A 12,052-nucleotide genomic window follows, 5' to 3' on the forward strand; every position below is an offset into this window, starting at 1 on the left:
TTTATTTTTTAAACTTTTCTACCGTTTTTACCAATATTTTACTTTATTTTGAAGCTTTTATTGTATTTTGAGAGGCTCTGAACAAACAAGCAGGCTTTTTAATAAAATAATTTGCAAATTGAATAAAATCGCATCTCGTCGAAATAAGAAGAAGAAAAAGTTAGGACGCTAAAGGGAAATCTTGGGTACGTGGGATAAAGAAGAAGTCATCACAATGGACGTGGCGATGCTGAAGGAGCTGGAAGCAGCAGCTCAACTCGTCATGGTGAGTCCCAGCAGTGAAAGTTGTTGCATCTTCTCGGAACTAATAATCCTTTTGGCTCTCTCCTGCAGGATCCACATCTGGGTACGCCGGAACAGAGAAAGTCCGCCGAGGGGCTTATAATGAATTTCCGCAAAACAAACAATCCCTACACAATGTGTCGACAGATTCTCGAGACATCCTCAGTGGATTTGGTGCTATTTGAGGCGGCGGATCTCCTCAAGAATGCCCTCGTGTACGAATGGGACTTCCTGCAGGAACAGGATCGCGTGGCAATGAGGCAGTATTTATTTAACTACGTTATGGGACGTGAGATGAAGTCCTTTGTGCGCGAGAGGATTCTCCTCGTGGTGGCGATTATGATAAAGAGGATGAGTATTCACGATGCAGGTGCGGAACGTGCGACAATTCTCGCTGAGTTTGAGCAAATTATCGCGGAAGGAGATGCAAAGCAGCAGTACCTCGTGTGTCGTGTCAGTACTCTGCGTTGATACCACTGCTCGCGTGGCAATGAGGCAGTATTTATTTAACTACGTTATGGGACGTGAGATGAAGTCCTTTGTGCGCGAGAGGATTCTCCTCGTGGTGGCGATTATGATAAAGAGGATGAGTATTCACGATGCAGGTGCGGAACGTGCGACAATTCTCGCTGAGTTTGAGCAAATTATCGCGGAAGGAGATGCAAAGCAGCAGTACCTCGTGTGTCGTGTCCTCATGGCCATGATGCAGGAGTACATGACAACAATAAAGTCCGACGATTCGGGGCTAACGTTTGAGGATCACTTCCGGGCAAAGAAGCAATTTGAGAGTACGTCGCTGCAGAAGATCTTCCTCATGATCCTCAAGGCATTGGAGAAGCTGAATGATAATTTTGATGGTACAACAGGTGTGCAAGTGCTATGCCTTGAATACCTGACAATTATGGAAGTTATCCTGTCGTGGGGCTTCATCACAGCTTCGCCAATTTTCTCAAAACGCCTCATTGGGCTGTTTGAGATGACTTTCCGCATTGAACAGACACCATCGCTGAGGTTAAATCTTCAATGGGAAGCCACAATACTGCAACCGTGTGTTGTGAAGCTCTTCTTTGACATCTACTGGAAATGCCGCTCATTCTCAGAGCTCCAAGGCAAAGCAGCCAATTGCCTCGTCCAGCTGGCAACACTCAATGGGCCAATTATGGAGAAATTGGGGAATAAGTTGAAGTATGTGGTTAATTACTTCACAAACTACCTTCAATTGCTGTCCAATATTGAATTGAAGCGTGAGGAAGTAATTCCCCTCACAGCCATTGTCCGGAAGCTACTCTTCTACAATCATCAGCCGAGTCTGGAGGAGTACCCGCAGGATCTCGTTGCAGCGGTACTACAGCGAATTTTCCAACTCACCTGCACTGTTGCCGAGAAGCACGTTCAGGAGGATCTATCTCCTTGAAACATGGCTGACAATTCTCCATGGCAAGGAATCCCTCCCAGCTGGTACACTCGAACCCTATCTCATGGAGATCTTCAATAAGTACCTCCAGAGTCACCTTTCACCCCCGGATGGGGTACGACCGCTCGTTGATCCGGACTTTGGGGAGTTGTATGAGAATGATGTGCCCGATAGGGAGAAATATAGGGAGCAATTGATAATTGTGGGAACTTTCGGGAAGCAATTCCCACAGCATTCCCTCGCGATCCTCGCCAAATTGCTTGAGACAAAAATTCAAATTCTTCGTGAGAATTTGCAGCAGATGCACAGCAATTTGCATCATCCGTCCACAAAAATTCCCTACACGGTATTTGAGGACATTCACTGGCTCCTCCTCATTGCGGGGCATGTCATCTGCACGGAGGCCGATGGGGAACAATCCCTTATCCCGAGTGAAATTATGGATCACAGCATTCAGCAACTAGCTTCCGGTGGTGTTGACATTACGACAAGTCTCAAAGTTCTCGCATCACCGGGATTGGCTATCTTTGAAATTCCCACCGCTGAACAAACAGCCGATCATGTTATTCGTATTGTGGCATCTGTGCTGAGGTACTGTGAAATTGAACAGGGGGCCATTGAGGCAAAAATGCTGCAGTACCTCAGTCCGGAGGTGAGTGCTTCCGCAATGTGGTTCCTCAAGTTCTGGGCTACGTCCTATCTACTACCGCAGGAGGATCACTACGAGAATGTAAGTGGATTTTATTTTATGCAGAATTAACGTCTCGTTAACCCTTTTATGACATTTTATCCCATTTAAGTGTTTAAGGATATTTTTGTGTGATAATTTAATTGTTTCTGAAGATGAAAGAAAATTAGGAAATTCAAATTGATCAATTTAGATCAGTTTTTGTTTTACACCAAGAATTATACAGAGAACTTAGCAACTTGAAGTTTGTATACTTTAGTTCCCGGAAAGTGCCATAAGAGGCTGAAAGTTGTACATTCATCCTGCCCAATGCATCAGAAAGTTTCGAAGGGATCTTAGGAACATTCCTTTCAATACCCGAGTGATCCTTGATTCCATTTAAGGGTCAAAATCCGTCCATTTAGGAAGCCCCCTTTGGAATTGCGTGAAGCGTTTTTATAGACTCAGATTTTGTCCTGAAGATGACATCAAGGATCAGCCGGGTGTTGAAAAGGAGCTTCCTAAGATTCCTTTGAAACTTCCTGATGCAATGGGCAGGATCACTGCACAACTTTCAGCCACTTATGGCACTTTCCGGGAACATATAAAACCGTTCCGGGAAGAAAAGTTGTCTAGAATTTTTATTATTTCTTTAATTTTTGCCATTATTAATTATTATTTTATGAGCATTATTTCACTATCACCAACAACATTATTCAATAACAATGTAGTCACAAATAAAATGAAATTCATTATTACATTCAATATCATCCCAATTATACTCTTGTGCATGATCAAGACGAATGCAATTTTGATGACCATTGTAATTATCGGGCATTCCTGGAAACCACTTCCTGAATGAACCCATTGGATCCATATTCCTAATCCAACGCCATGTATTATCGAGACATTTGTAGCCACCTATCCACACACTATTGGGTACGTGTTGGGATAACTGAATGGCTGCATCTTGCTCCTCATAGCTTTGAACTGAAGCTAAACGCATTCCCTTTTCGATGCAGGCATCAACAGCCTTTGCCCAGGACAACTAATACAAAGAAAAGGAATTTTAAGAAAAAAAAAACTTAAAAAGAGAAAACTTCTTAATTATAAATTAATCACCTTAGACTTGCTGATGTAAAATAATTTTCCATTTCGATAGATCATTCTTTCATATTTCAACTCATTTGCAAGGTGACACAAAACTATCTGAAAAGTTAAAAGGAATAATATTGAGAAAATAATGTACTTCATTATGGGGATGAGATGCTAATTGTGCTGGGATTAAGAAAGAACTGAATACTTCAACATTTTAGCAGAAATTTGCATCAAATTGAGAAAAAAAATTACTTGAAAAAAGGTGATAAACATTACGGGTCGGTAACTAAGGGCAAAATTTGATTAATCAAATAATTTGAACCAAAAATGGAAATGTTGATAAATTATCACAACAATCTTAACAGTTCTTTTTTTATTCTTTTGAGAACCTTCTGGGGCCTTATAATTTCTGCTCCTAAGATGGTCTGTGGTTTAGAATCATTAAATTTCCCTTAACAAAAATAACTTTATTTGAGAGAATTGTAGATCTCCTGGCACAAAGAAGAGCATGATATAAAATACATAGAGGGTGAAATTAACTTGTCTTACAGTCTTAATATTTCTTAAGATTTTTTTCTTAAATATGTATCAAATTTTCTCATGCAAAATTAAAGACTTCTTAAGAATTTTAAATGTTTTAAAAGAATTTCTTAAGTTTTCTTAAGCGAAAGTTAAGATTTCTTAAGTCAGGCTAAATGTAATATTTTTTGAAGATTTTTCCTAAACATTTTCAGGCATCGAAATTCGTAAAAATCCTCGAAAAATATACATTTAGCCCGACTTAAGAAATCTTATCTTTCGCGCTTAAGAATACTTTAAAAAATCTTGAGTTTTTGTTAGGAAAACTTAAGAAATTTTAAGTTTTGCTTAATGAAATTTAAGGAATTTCAAGTTTTTATTAATAAAATCTAAGACATGTTTAAGAGAATTTTAAAAAATCTTAAGATTGTCTAACTAGTGAATTTCTGGTGCTAGTTATACATATACAGCTTATTTTTCTCTCTAAAATAGAATAAAGAAGATCTAACAATTTTTCTTTAATTTTGCAATTTATTATTTTTTTTTTGAGTTTATTGAACATAATTCTTGTAGATTCACAACATTATTCAATAACAGTGTAATCACAAATATAATATAGATCGTAAAAGCATTCAATATCATCCCAATCGTGCCTTTGTGCATGATCAAGACGAATGCAATTTTGCTTGGCTTTGTAGTTATCTGGCATTCCTCTAATCCACTTCCTGAAGGGACCCAGGAAGTGACCATTTCCAATCCAACGCCATTGATTGCCTTGATAGTTGTAGCCACCGATCCAGACACTATCAGATACACGTTTAGATAGTTCAGCAACTGCTTCTTGTTCTGCACTGTTGTGTACTGAGGCTAAATGCATGCCTTTACTGAGACAGGCTTTTTCAGCCTTTGGCCAGGACAACTATATGAATGAATAGAGAATAATCAGAAAATTCACAAAATTTTCTTTTTTATCACTTGAAAAATTGAAGGATTCTCACCTTATTCTTGCTGATGTAAAATAATTTTCCATTCCGGTAGATCATTCTTTCATTTTTCAAATCATTCGTTAAAATACACAAAATTCTTTGAAAAGTCAAAAGGAATAGCAATGAAAAGAGAAAGAACTTCATTTTTTTATTATAGAAATTCCAACAAGTGCTGAGAATGAAATAGAACTGATTTTAGTTTCTTCACGAATATTGTATTTAAAACTAGAGCAAAAGTTTTATCGCAGAGAAATGGAGAGAAAAAAAAAAACAGCTAAAAGAATTAAGGAATTGTGATAAACATAGCGGATGAACGACTAAGAACTCAATTTTTTAATTTTTATTTTTTGGCTGCAATCCCGAGTTTTTCCCCTTAAAAATTTCTACAGTCGTAATAAACTTCCTTATCAATTTGATTAACTGAAAAAAATTAAGATATGCAAATAATGTCTATGAATCATCTTAATAGTTCCGTTTATGTATTTAGAATTAAATTATTTTCATTCTTAACCCCTTCATGTTCACGTGAAACAAACGCTCAGACAATATTTCTCATTCAGAACGTCTTCTTTGGCATAGCTTAGTCAATTTAACGCATTTCTGAATCGTAAAAACAATTAAATTAAGTAAAATTTGGGAAAATAAAACGTTTTACGTTTGTATCTACGACGTATGACCTTATGGACGCGAAAGTTTTAAAAGACTCCTAAAAGTTCTTTAAAGGGACATTCATCTCTTATAAAACTTGTTAGATTAAGAATAAAAAGTCCCAACGTTGTAGAATATCACGAAAGCCCTCCACTACATTTCAGAAACACCATTAAAAATAAATCTGTAGAAATAATTGAACTTTCTTAAGCAAGATTGAAGTTTTCTTTAACCAGATTTTAGTTTAGTAGCTGTGATTGATTTTTCTCCCTCTCTAAATTTCCTTCCAGATGAGCGAAACTCTCAAATCAGCCTTTGGGATAAACACTCCCGGTGGCGAATGGATGATGAACTACTTGCTGAAGAAGGTCTACATTAATGTGCAGAGCTTTACGGCGGAAACGGGTGTAATTGATGATTCCATAAAGCTCCTCGTATCACTCGTTGCGCGTAAACATAGATGCGAAATAGCCTTTAAGTCAGTTTGCTTCAAATCCGTGATGGATCTGAAGAATCTCCCACTGCCAATTAATATTAAGAGTGGCCTCCTAATGGGTCTCATTATGACGGCATCGTGCATTACGGAGAAATCAATGCGTGAGCAGTATCTGCGTGAGCTCATTGAGCCAATTTGTCTGCAATTTGGACAAATTACAGCGGCGGAAACGCGCAATAGTCCGCTGTTTGCTGAGAAGATTTTCTACTGTTTGCAAGAGATGAAGGCATGCTTTGAGGGTGGCTCCAAGCCCACTGTTTCGTTCATTTTTGTGACCTTTCAGCCAATTCTCACGGCACTTGTTAATATTCTCGATTACCTCCATAGTTCGTCGCAAATTGTGGAGATTGTCCTTGAGGTGCTGTGTAAGGTGGTTGAATCCACCTTCTTCCTCAATTCAGAGGACACACAGAAGGTGCATGAGGTGTGTTTGGGGGTGCTGCAGGTGTATGTGAAGCACAACAACAATAGATTTAGTCTCGATGTTACAAATGACGATGACAATCTGCGGGATTTGCAGCTATTGCTGAAACTCATGAATTATATTCTATCGAAGACTTTCTTTGATTTCACCGACACACCCGGACAATTGGATAATTCGGAATGTGTCATCTACGGCCTAACGTTCCTCATGCCAATGATCACGACGGATCTCCTGAAATATCCCAACTTTTGCTTACAATTCTATCAAACTATTAAATTATTTGTGGAGGCAAAGTCACATGAGGTAAGGAAGAAAAACCCTAAATGATTCCAGAGGCTGTATTCTCTAAGAGTAAAAAACTCTCGTGATAAACTCCCGAAGACTTTGCAGGGAAAATGTGAGGAAAACTTCACGTGAGCATGATCTTCTAAGAAAAATAATGCATTTTCCCGATTTTCACGTTTCTTTTAAAGCACTAAAGTCTTCGGGAGTTTATCACGGGAGTTTATCACTCTTAGAGAATTCATGCCCAGATCTCATTTTCAGTGCTAATGATCTTCCTTTGCAGCTTTGCTCACTTCCTGCGGATTTGCTGACAAAATTCATGGGGGCCACTGAGATGGGTTTAACATCATTTGGCTCTGAAGTGCAATCGTGCTGTTTGGAATTATTGCAAATTCTCGGCAATACGGTGTACTTTGACCAAAATCCCGAATCATTCATGTATACAGCACTAATGCCCTTCCTCAAGCACCTCCTGGATCTCATTCTCACCCAACAAATTGATTCAGTGAACAAGACAGACTGCAGTAAGGCCCTCTTCGCGCTCATTTGTTGCTACAAAGAAAAATTCGTGGAGCTCGTTCAGCAGATTCTTCAGAGTCAAACCAATCCGGCGTATGCGGAGAAACTTTCAACGGAATTCCGTGAATTGACCAATAATGTGGATTTGGTGAATAATCGTTTCTCACAATTTCGATTCTCCGAACGTTTTGACAAATTCCTCGTAAATATTGGATTTATGTATTCAAACTGAGAGAGAGAGAGAGATCCTTCCGTCAAAGCTCGAAGGGATATTTTTACGTAAGTTTCTTCATTTTTTTATTACTTTGTTGTTAACATTTCATTACGGATAAAATGCCATCCGTGTCGTGTATTTTATTAAGATTTCTATACTTAATGTAGTAAAATGAAAAAAATTTTGAGCGATTTGTGAAATTGAGTTATTCATTATTATAAAATATTAGAATAAATGAGAGGCAAAATCAATTCTTATTTCGTTTTATTTTGTAATAACTTTTGAACACACAAAAATTCCCCTTTGCAAAAATAAAGGAAATTCTACAAAATTTCCCTTCGCACTTGCACAGAGAGGAATTGTTCCCGTATGCGGACTCGAAAGATGTTTGAATTGCGAAAGATTTAAAAAAAAAATCAAAAGTAAACCTACTCGTACGTAGAGGCGCTGCAATCGGAGGTGTTTAGGTCTAAAAATTAGATATTTTTAAGGAGAAAACTTGCTCCAGCAGATTCATTGGATCATATGTTGATTAAAACATGTACCTATTTTCCTGAATTTTAAAGAATTTAACCCTTTCGCGTCTAGTGAGTCATACATTTTATTTTCCTGAAATTAAATGAATTTAATTAATTTTTCAAGTTGAGAATACATTAGATTTACGTAGAAAAGGCCAAAGAAGACGTATTAACTCTGAAATATCCTCTTAAACCATCGACAGAATAAATATCGCGATAAAAATAATCGCATATTTCAATGCGGACAAGAAAAGGTTATAATTGGTTTTTTTTTAGGTATAATTGCGTTGAATTTACGTAAATAGGACTAAGAAAGATGTTGAAATGAGCATCAATAATATTGCGATGAAAAGATCAATATTTCAACGTTTCTACATGTATCACGTGGACGCCAAAGGGTAAATAAACATATGTAATAGAAAATCTTTTATCACGTTTTCGATGTTTTCCCTATTTTTTTTTTATTTTATATCTTTTCTATGTCTCTTTTGCCAAGAGTTATTCTTTGTTCCTTTCATTTTTATTTATTTCTCCCAATTTTTTGTCTTTTTCTCGCATTTCTTTATTTTAGAGTTTTTCTTTTTTTCTCTGCTGTTTTCTCTCCTCTTCTATCTATGTTAAATTCAAACTTTTCCTCAATTTATACACTTTCCCACAATTTTTTGTAAAGTCTCTTGAGGCGTGTGATTTGACCTTTCGCTCTTTATTTTTCTCTGTGTATCTTTGAAATATTTTGCATGAGACTAATATCGCGCCTTTTGAAACTTTTAATTAGAATTCGAAGCTTTTGAAAGTTTTTCTTTCTTGAATGTATAAATTATAATATATCGATGAAGTGTCCTGCGATTTACTTCGATAAGAAATTTGTGTGATAGGAAGGGCAAGAAGGGGAAGAATTTTTAATGAAAATATTCATAAATTTTTATTACCACATTAAGACGTTTTTATTCATTCATTATTTAGTTAGTTACAAGTCACAAACACACTTGAGCAATTGATTGATTTTTTAGGGAAAAATTACTTTTCTAACAAACTTTCTCAACTCATCCTTTTAGATTGCTAAAAAACTATAATTTCTATATGCATTCTTTATATTCTCTTAATTTCCTTTCACCTTAATGATTTTTATTTTTAAATATTATTTTATTTTCTATTTTCTAAAAATGTTTTAGCTAAAATTTTACTCTATTAGAACAGTCGAGAGTTTATATTGCGAAAATCCTAAAGAGTTTGCGAGGATAATGCAATAGTTTTTCTTTATTCAATATTTAAATAGTAGGTATTATTTATATTTCATTACTTTTTGCTGTAAGCAAGAATTAAGATTTGATCTGTCAAATATTTTTCTTAAAAGATTTTTGCAGATTTTCCAATTTTTATTAGAACATTTTGCGGATCAAACTTTATTGTTTGTTAAAGCAAGAAGATTATTTCTTATTATTTTTATATTTATTTTTGTATTAAGGAAGCATTTGAACCTCAATTAGAGTTTTATTTTTTTAAGTTTGTACTACACAATTCTAAGCAGAATTTTATTTATTCTTTGCAAACTACAATTCTGGATCATAATTTCTGATTTTTTTTTTAATGTTATTTGATATTTTTATTGCAACTACAAGCTCAGAAATTGGCTACGAAAATAAAATTCTAATCTTTAAATTAAATATAATATTCTTTAAACTCTTTTTACACAAAAATTGCACCATTAAGCTCTACCCAGCAGAGAATTTTAAACCTAGACAAGACATAGGTAATGAAGTTGACCACATCTCAAAATGGCAGCTAGCGGCTATCTTGGATTTTTCTTGAGTTTTCTTCACCAGATATCTGTAATCTAATACAGTTTTAGAGTTTTTTTTTAAATTTTTTTTCTCGATGTTGAATTAATTAAATTATTTTTCTGGTTTTCAACAAGGAACGAAATCTTTGTTTTTTTTACACATGAATGAACTTTTAGGTGCTTTTTTTTCGTGTAAATTGGAGCTTAAACCTTCATACTGCCTTGTTCAGACTTTCCTTGATTTTTTTTTAAAGTTAAATTGATGCCACAAATTCCTTAATTAAGATTTTTTTTTTAGGAATTTGCCTAATTTTATATTAAAAGTCTTTTATAATATTATGTGTAATTACTCATCTAAAGATTTACTATTTCTACAAAATCTTTATACCACAATTTTATCTAAAAATATTTTTTAAGGAAGAATTTGGACGATTCTTGTAAAATTTACATTTTTTGTTAATTTTAAAAAATATCTTTTTAAAAAATATATGAAATTAAATAAAAAATTTCATATTGTTAACTTATTAGTTCTTAAATCTTATTTTATTAGTAATTTTTTTTAAAGTTTTTTTTTTGATCAATTTGCATGTGAAATGACCAAGATTTTGGATCTTTCTTTTTTGACTACCTCTTTGGATGCTCTCAGGGAGTTCCTTTGGGTTCGGGAAATACCAATGTGCAGTTAACAAGTGCTAAAGGTGAATCCTTGCGACGGTTTAGTTTGGGATGGTGGTAAAGGATGGTATTTAGAGACAGATGGTATTGTTGAAGAGAGCCCCACAAGTGTTTGGATCCTCTTTTGCCTTTTGCTTCCGGAACTCCTCAATCCAGTGCGCTGTGAGATGGAGGTATTTGTGGGTTCGTCCACTTGGTGTGCTGTAGTCCTTGAAGCCCATCCGGGAGACGGCATCCTCAATCTGATCCCCATGTGGCCAGTCATTGTAGCTGGACACACTGACGATGGGAACACCGAGACGAATGGCTGTTCGCCACGCTACCCCGTAGTATTGGCCATTGCTCCTGTGCCTCTGCCTCATTGAACGTTTCCTTTCGGCAAATCCCGGCGCCACGGACGGGATGAAGAGCATCCTGTACTGCGATGCAAACTTCTGCAGGTGCTGCCAGTGCTTCCATGTGGACGCATAGGTGGCCCCATTGCTGCCCAAGAGTGTGTAGAAGCCATCAAAGCCCGAACGACGTGCCAATGAGGTGTGCTCCTTGGAGACAATATGAGCAATCAGGAGAGCATCGCATGAGCGCCTTATTCCACGCCATTCACTCCATGGCAATGTAAATGGTTCCCTGATGTAGAACATTGTCATTGGGGTATTCCGTGGCAGTACGTGAACCCTGTGCAGGTAATTGCTGAATGTATCACAGAAGAACTTGATATTTCTCTCCACTGAGTCAACACTTCGTCCAGGGTAGGATTCAATACTAACAGCTACGGTGAGATTGTGCTCTTGGGTAACATTGAAGAATACCCGAAGGAGATCCTGATTGAATGCTGGTGTCCACGAGAGCACAACAACCCCTACACCTGCACCACGGATATCCTTGCAATGTTCCTGGAAGATTTCTTGTGTTGGCAAGTAGAGTCCGCGGGCTGGGTAGAAAATCACATTTGGTGTCTCGCGTCTGGTGATCTTCCCATCATGCCCTGTGGCATTGCGTGCACCATCACGGAACCACTTAACGGGTGCATAGTAGAAGATATGGACGTGCCTTGTGAGCTCAGTACCATTGAGGCTACCCTCCTCACGTCCAGCATCCTGATTCTTTGCCATCAACCGACGAATCTTCTCCTGCATCAGCCGTGTCCGTACATTCGCCTCGTTGTACTTCTCCGGCACAATGGGCTTCTTCTTCACTTCCACGGGAACAGCACCAGCGGTTACGAGTTCCGTCAGTGGGATGGGATTTATTTCAATTTTCTCCCCATGTGCCCCCTTGTCGTCCACGCGCACAATGAAGATGAAGCCACAGATGATGAGGATGCCAAATGGCACCAATTTCATCATCTTTGTAGCTTTGAAGAGTTTCAGGAAGGACATTTTTTGTGTGCAGCACAAGATTACATTCACTTCTTATCCTTCACGAACTCCAACTGAAAGATTCTGCGACAGAATTTTCCTGCGCATGAGTCCTGGACCAGAAAGAGAACATCCTTTCCCCCTTCCACGGTGTGTGCACCCCGTCATC

At 37.2% G+C, this 12,052-nt stretch overlaps 3 protein-coding genes and 1 long non-coding RNA gene across 5 annotated transcripts in view; 2 read left to right on the forward strand and 2 right to left on the reverse strand.

Moving 5' to 3' along the window:
• Positions 1 to 763, forward strand: part of LOC129795542 (histidine-rich glycoprotein-like) — a 446,033-nt gene extending 445,270 nt beyond the window's left edge. For both annotated transcript variants that reach the window (XM_055836929.1, XM_055836928.1), the window contains one exon: positions 741 to 763. The gene's annotated coding sequence lies outside the window, so the exon portion shown is untranslated. The remainder of the gene's footprint in view (positions 1 to 740) is intronic.
• Positions 163 to 7,803, forward strand: LOC129794461 (exportin-4-like). The gene is given in 6 exon segments (XM_055835212.1): positions 163 to 265; positions 334 to 735; positions 767 to 1,685; positions 1,687 to 2,426; positions 5,905 to 6,837; positions 7,103 to 7,803. Coding segments are annotated over 6 exon segments (3,513 nt in total). The 5' UTR covers positions 163 to 214; the 3' UTR covers positions 7,571 to 7,803.
• On the reverse strand, positions 4,492 to 5,245 carry LOC129795776 (uncharacterized). Its single transcript, XR_008751150.1, has 2 exons — positions 4,979 to 5,245; positions 4,492 to 4,899 (listed from the first exon to the last, which is right to left on the reverse strand). It is a non-coding gene; the product is annotated as an uncharacterized LOC129795776 (long non-coding RNA).
• Positions 7,804 to 9,425: 1,622 nt separating the features above from the next.
• LOC129795778 (glycoprotein endo-alpha-1,2-mannosidase) lies at positions 9,426 to 12,026 on the reverse strand. The gene is made up of 2 exons (XM_055837250.1): positions 10,479 to 12,026; positions 9,426 to 9,904 (listed from the first exon to the last, which is right to left on the reverse strand). The coding sequence occupies exon 1, from the start codon at positions 11,902 to 11,904 to the stop codon at positions 10,597 to 10,599; it is 1,308 nt and encodes a 435-aa protein (XP_055693225.1). The 5' UTR covers positions 11,905 to 12,026; the 3' UTR covers positions 9,426 to 9,904; positions 10,479 to 10,596.
• Between the last annotated feature and the right edge of the window lie 26 nt (positions 12,027 to 12,052).

The sequence above is a fragment of the Lutzomyia longipalpis genome, chromosome 4 (genome assembly GCF_024334085.1).
Source record: "Lutzomyia longipalpis isolate SR_M1_2022 chromosome 4, ASM2433408v1".
Lineage (NCBI taxonomy): Eukaryota > Metazoa > Arthropoda > Insecta > Diptera > Psychodidae > Lutzomyia > Lutzomyia longipalpis.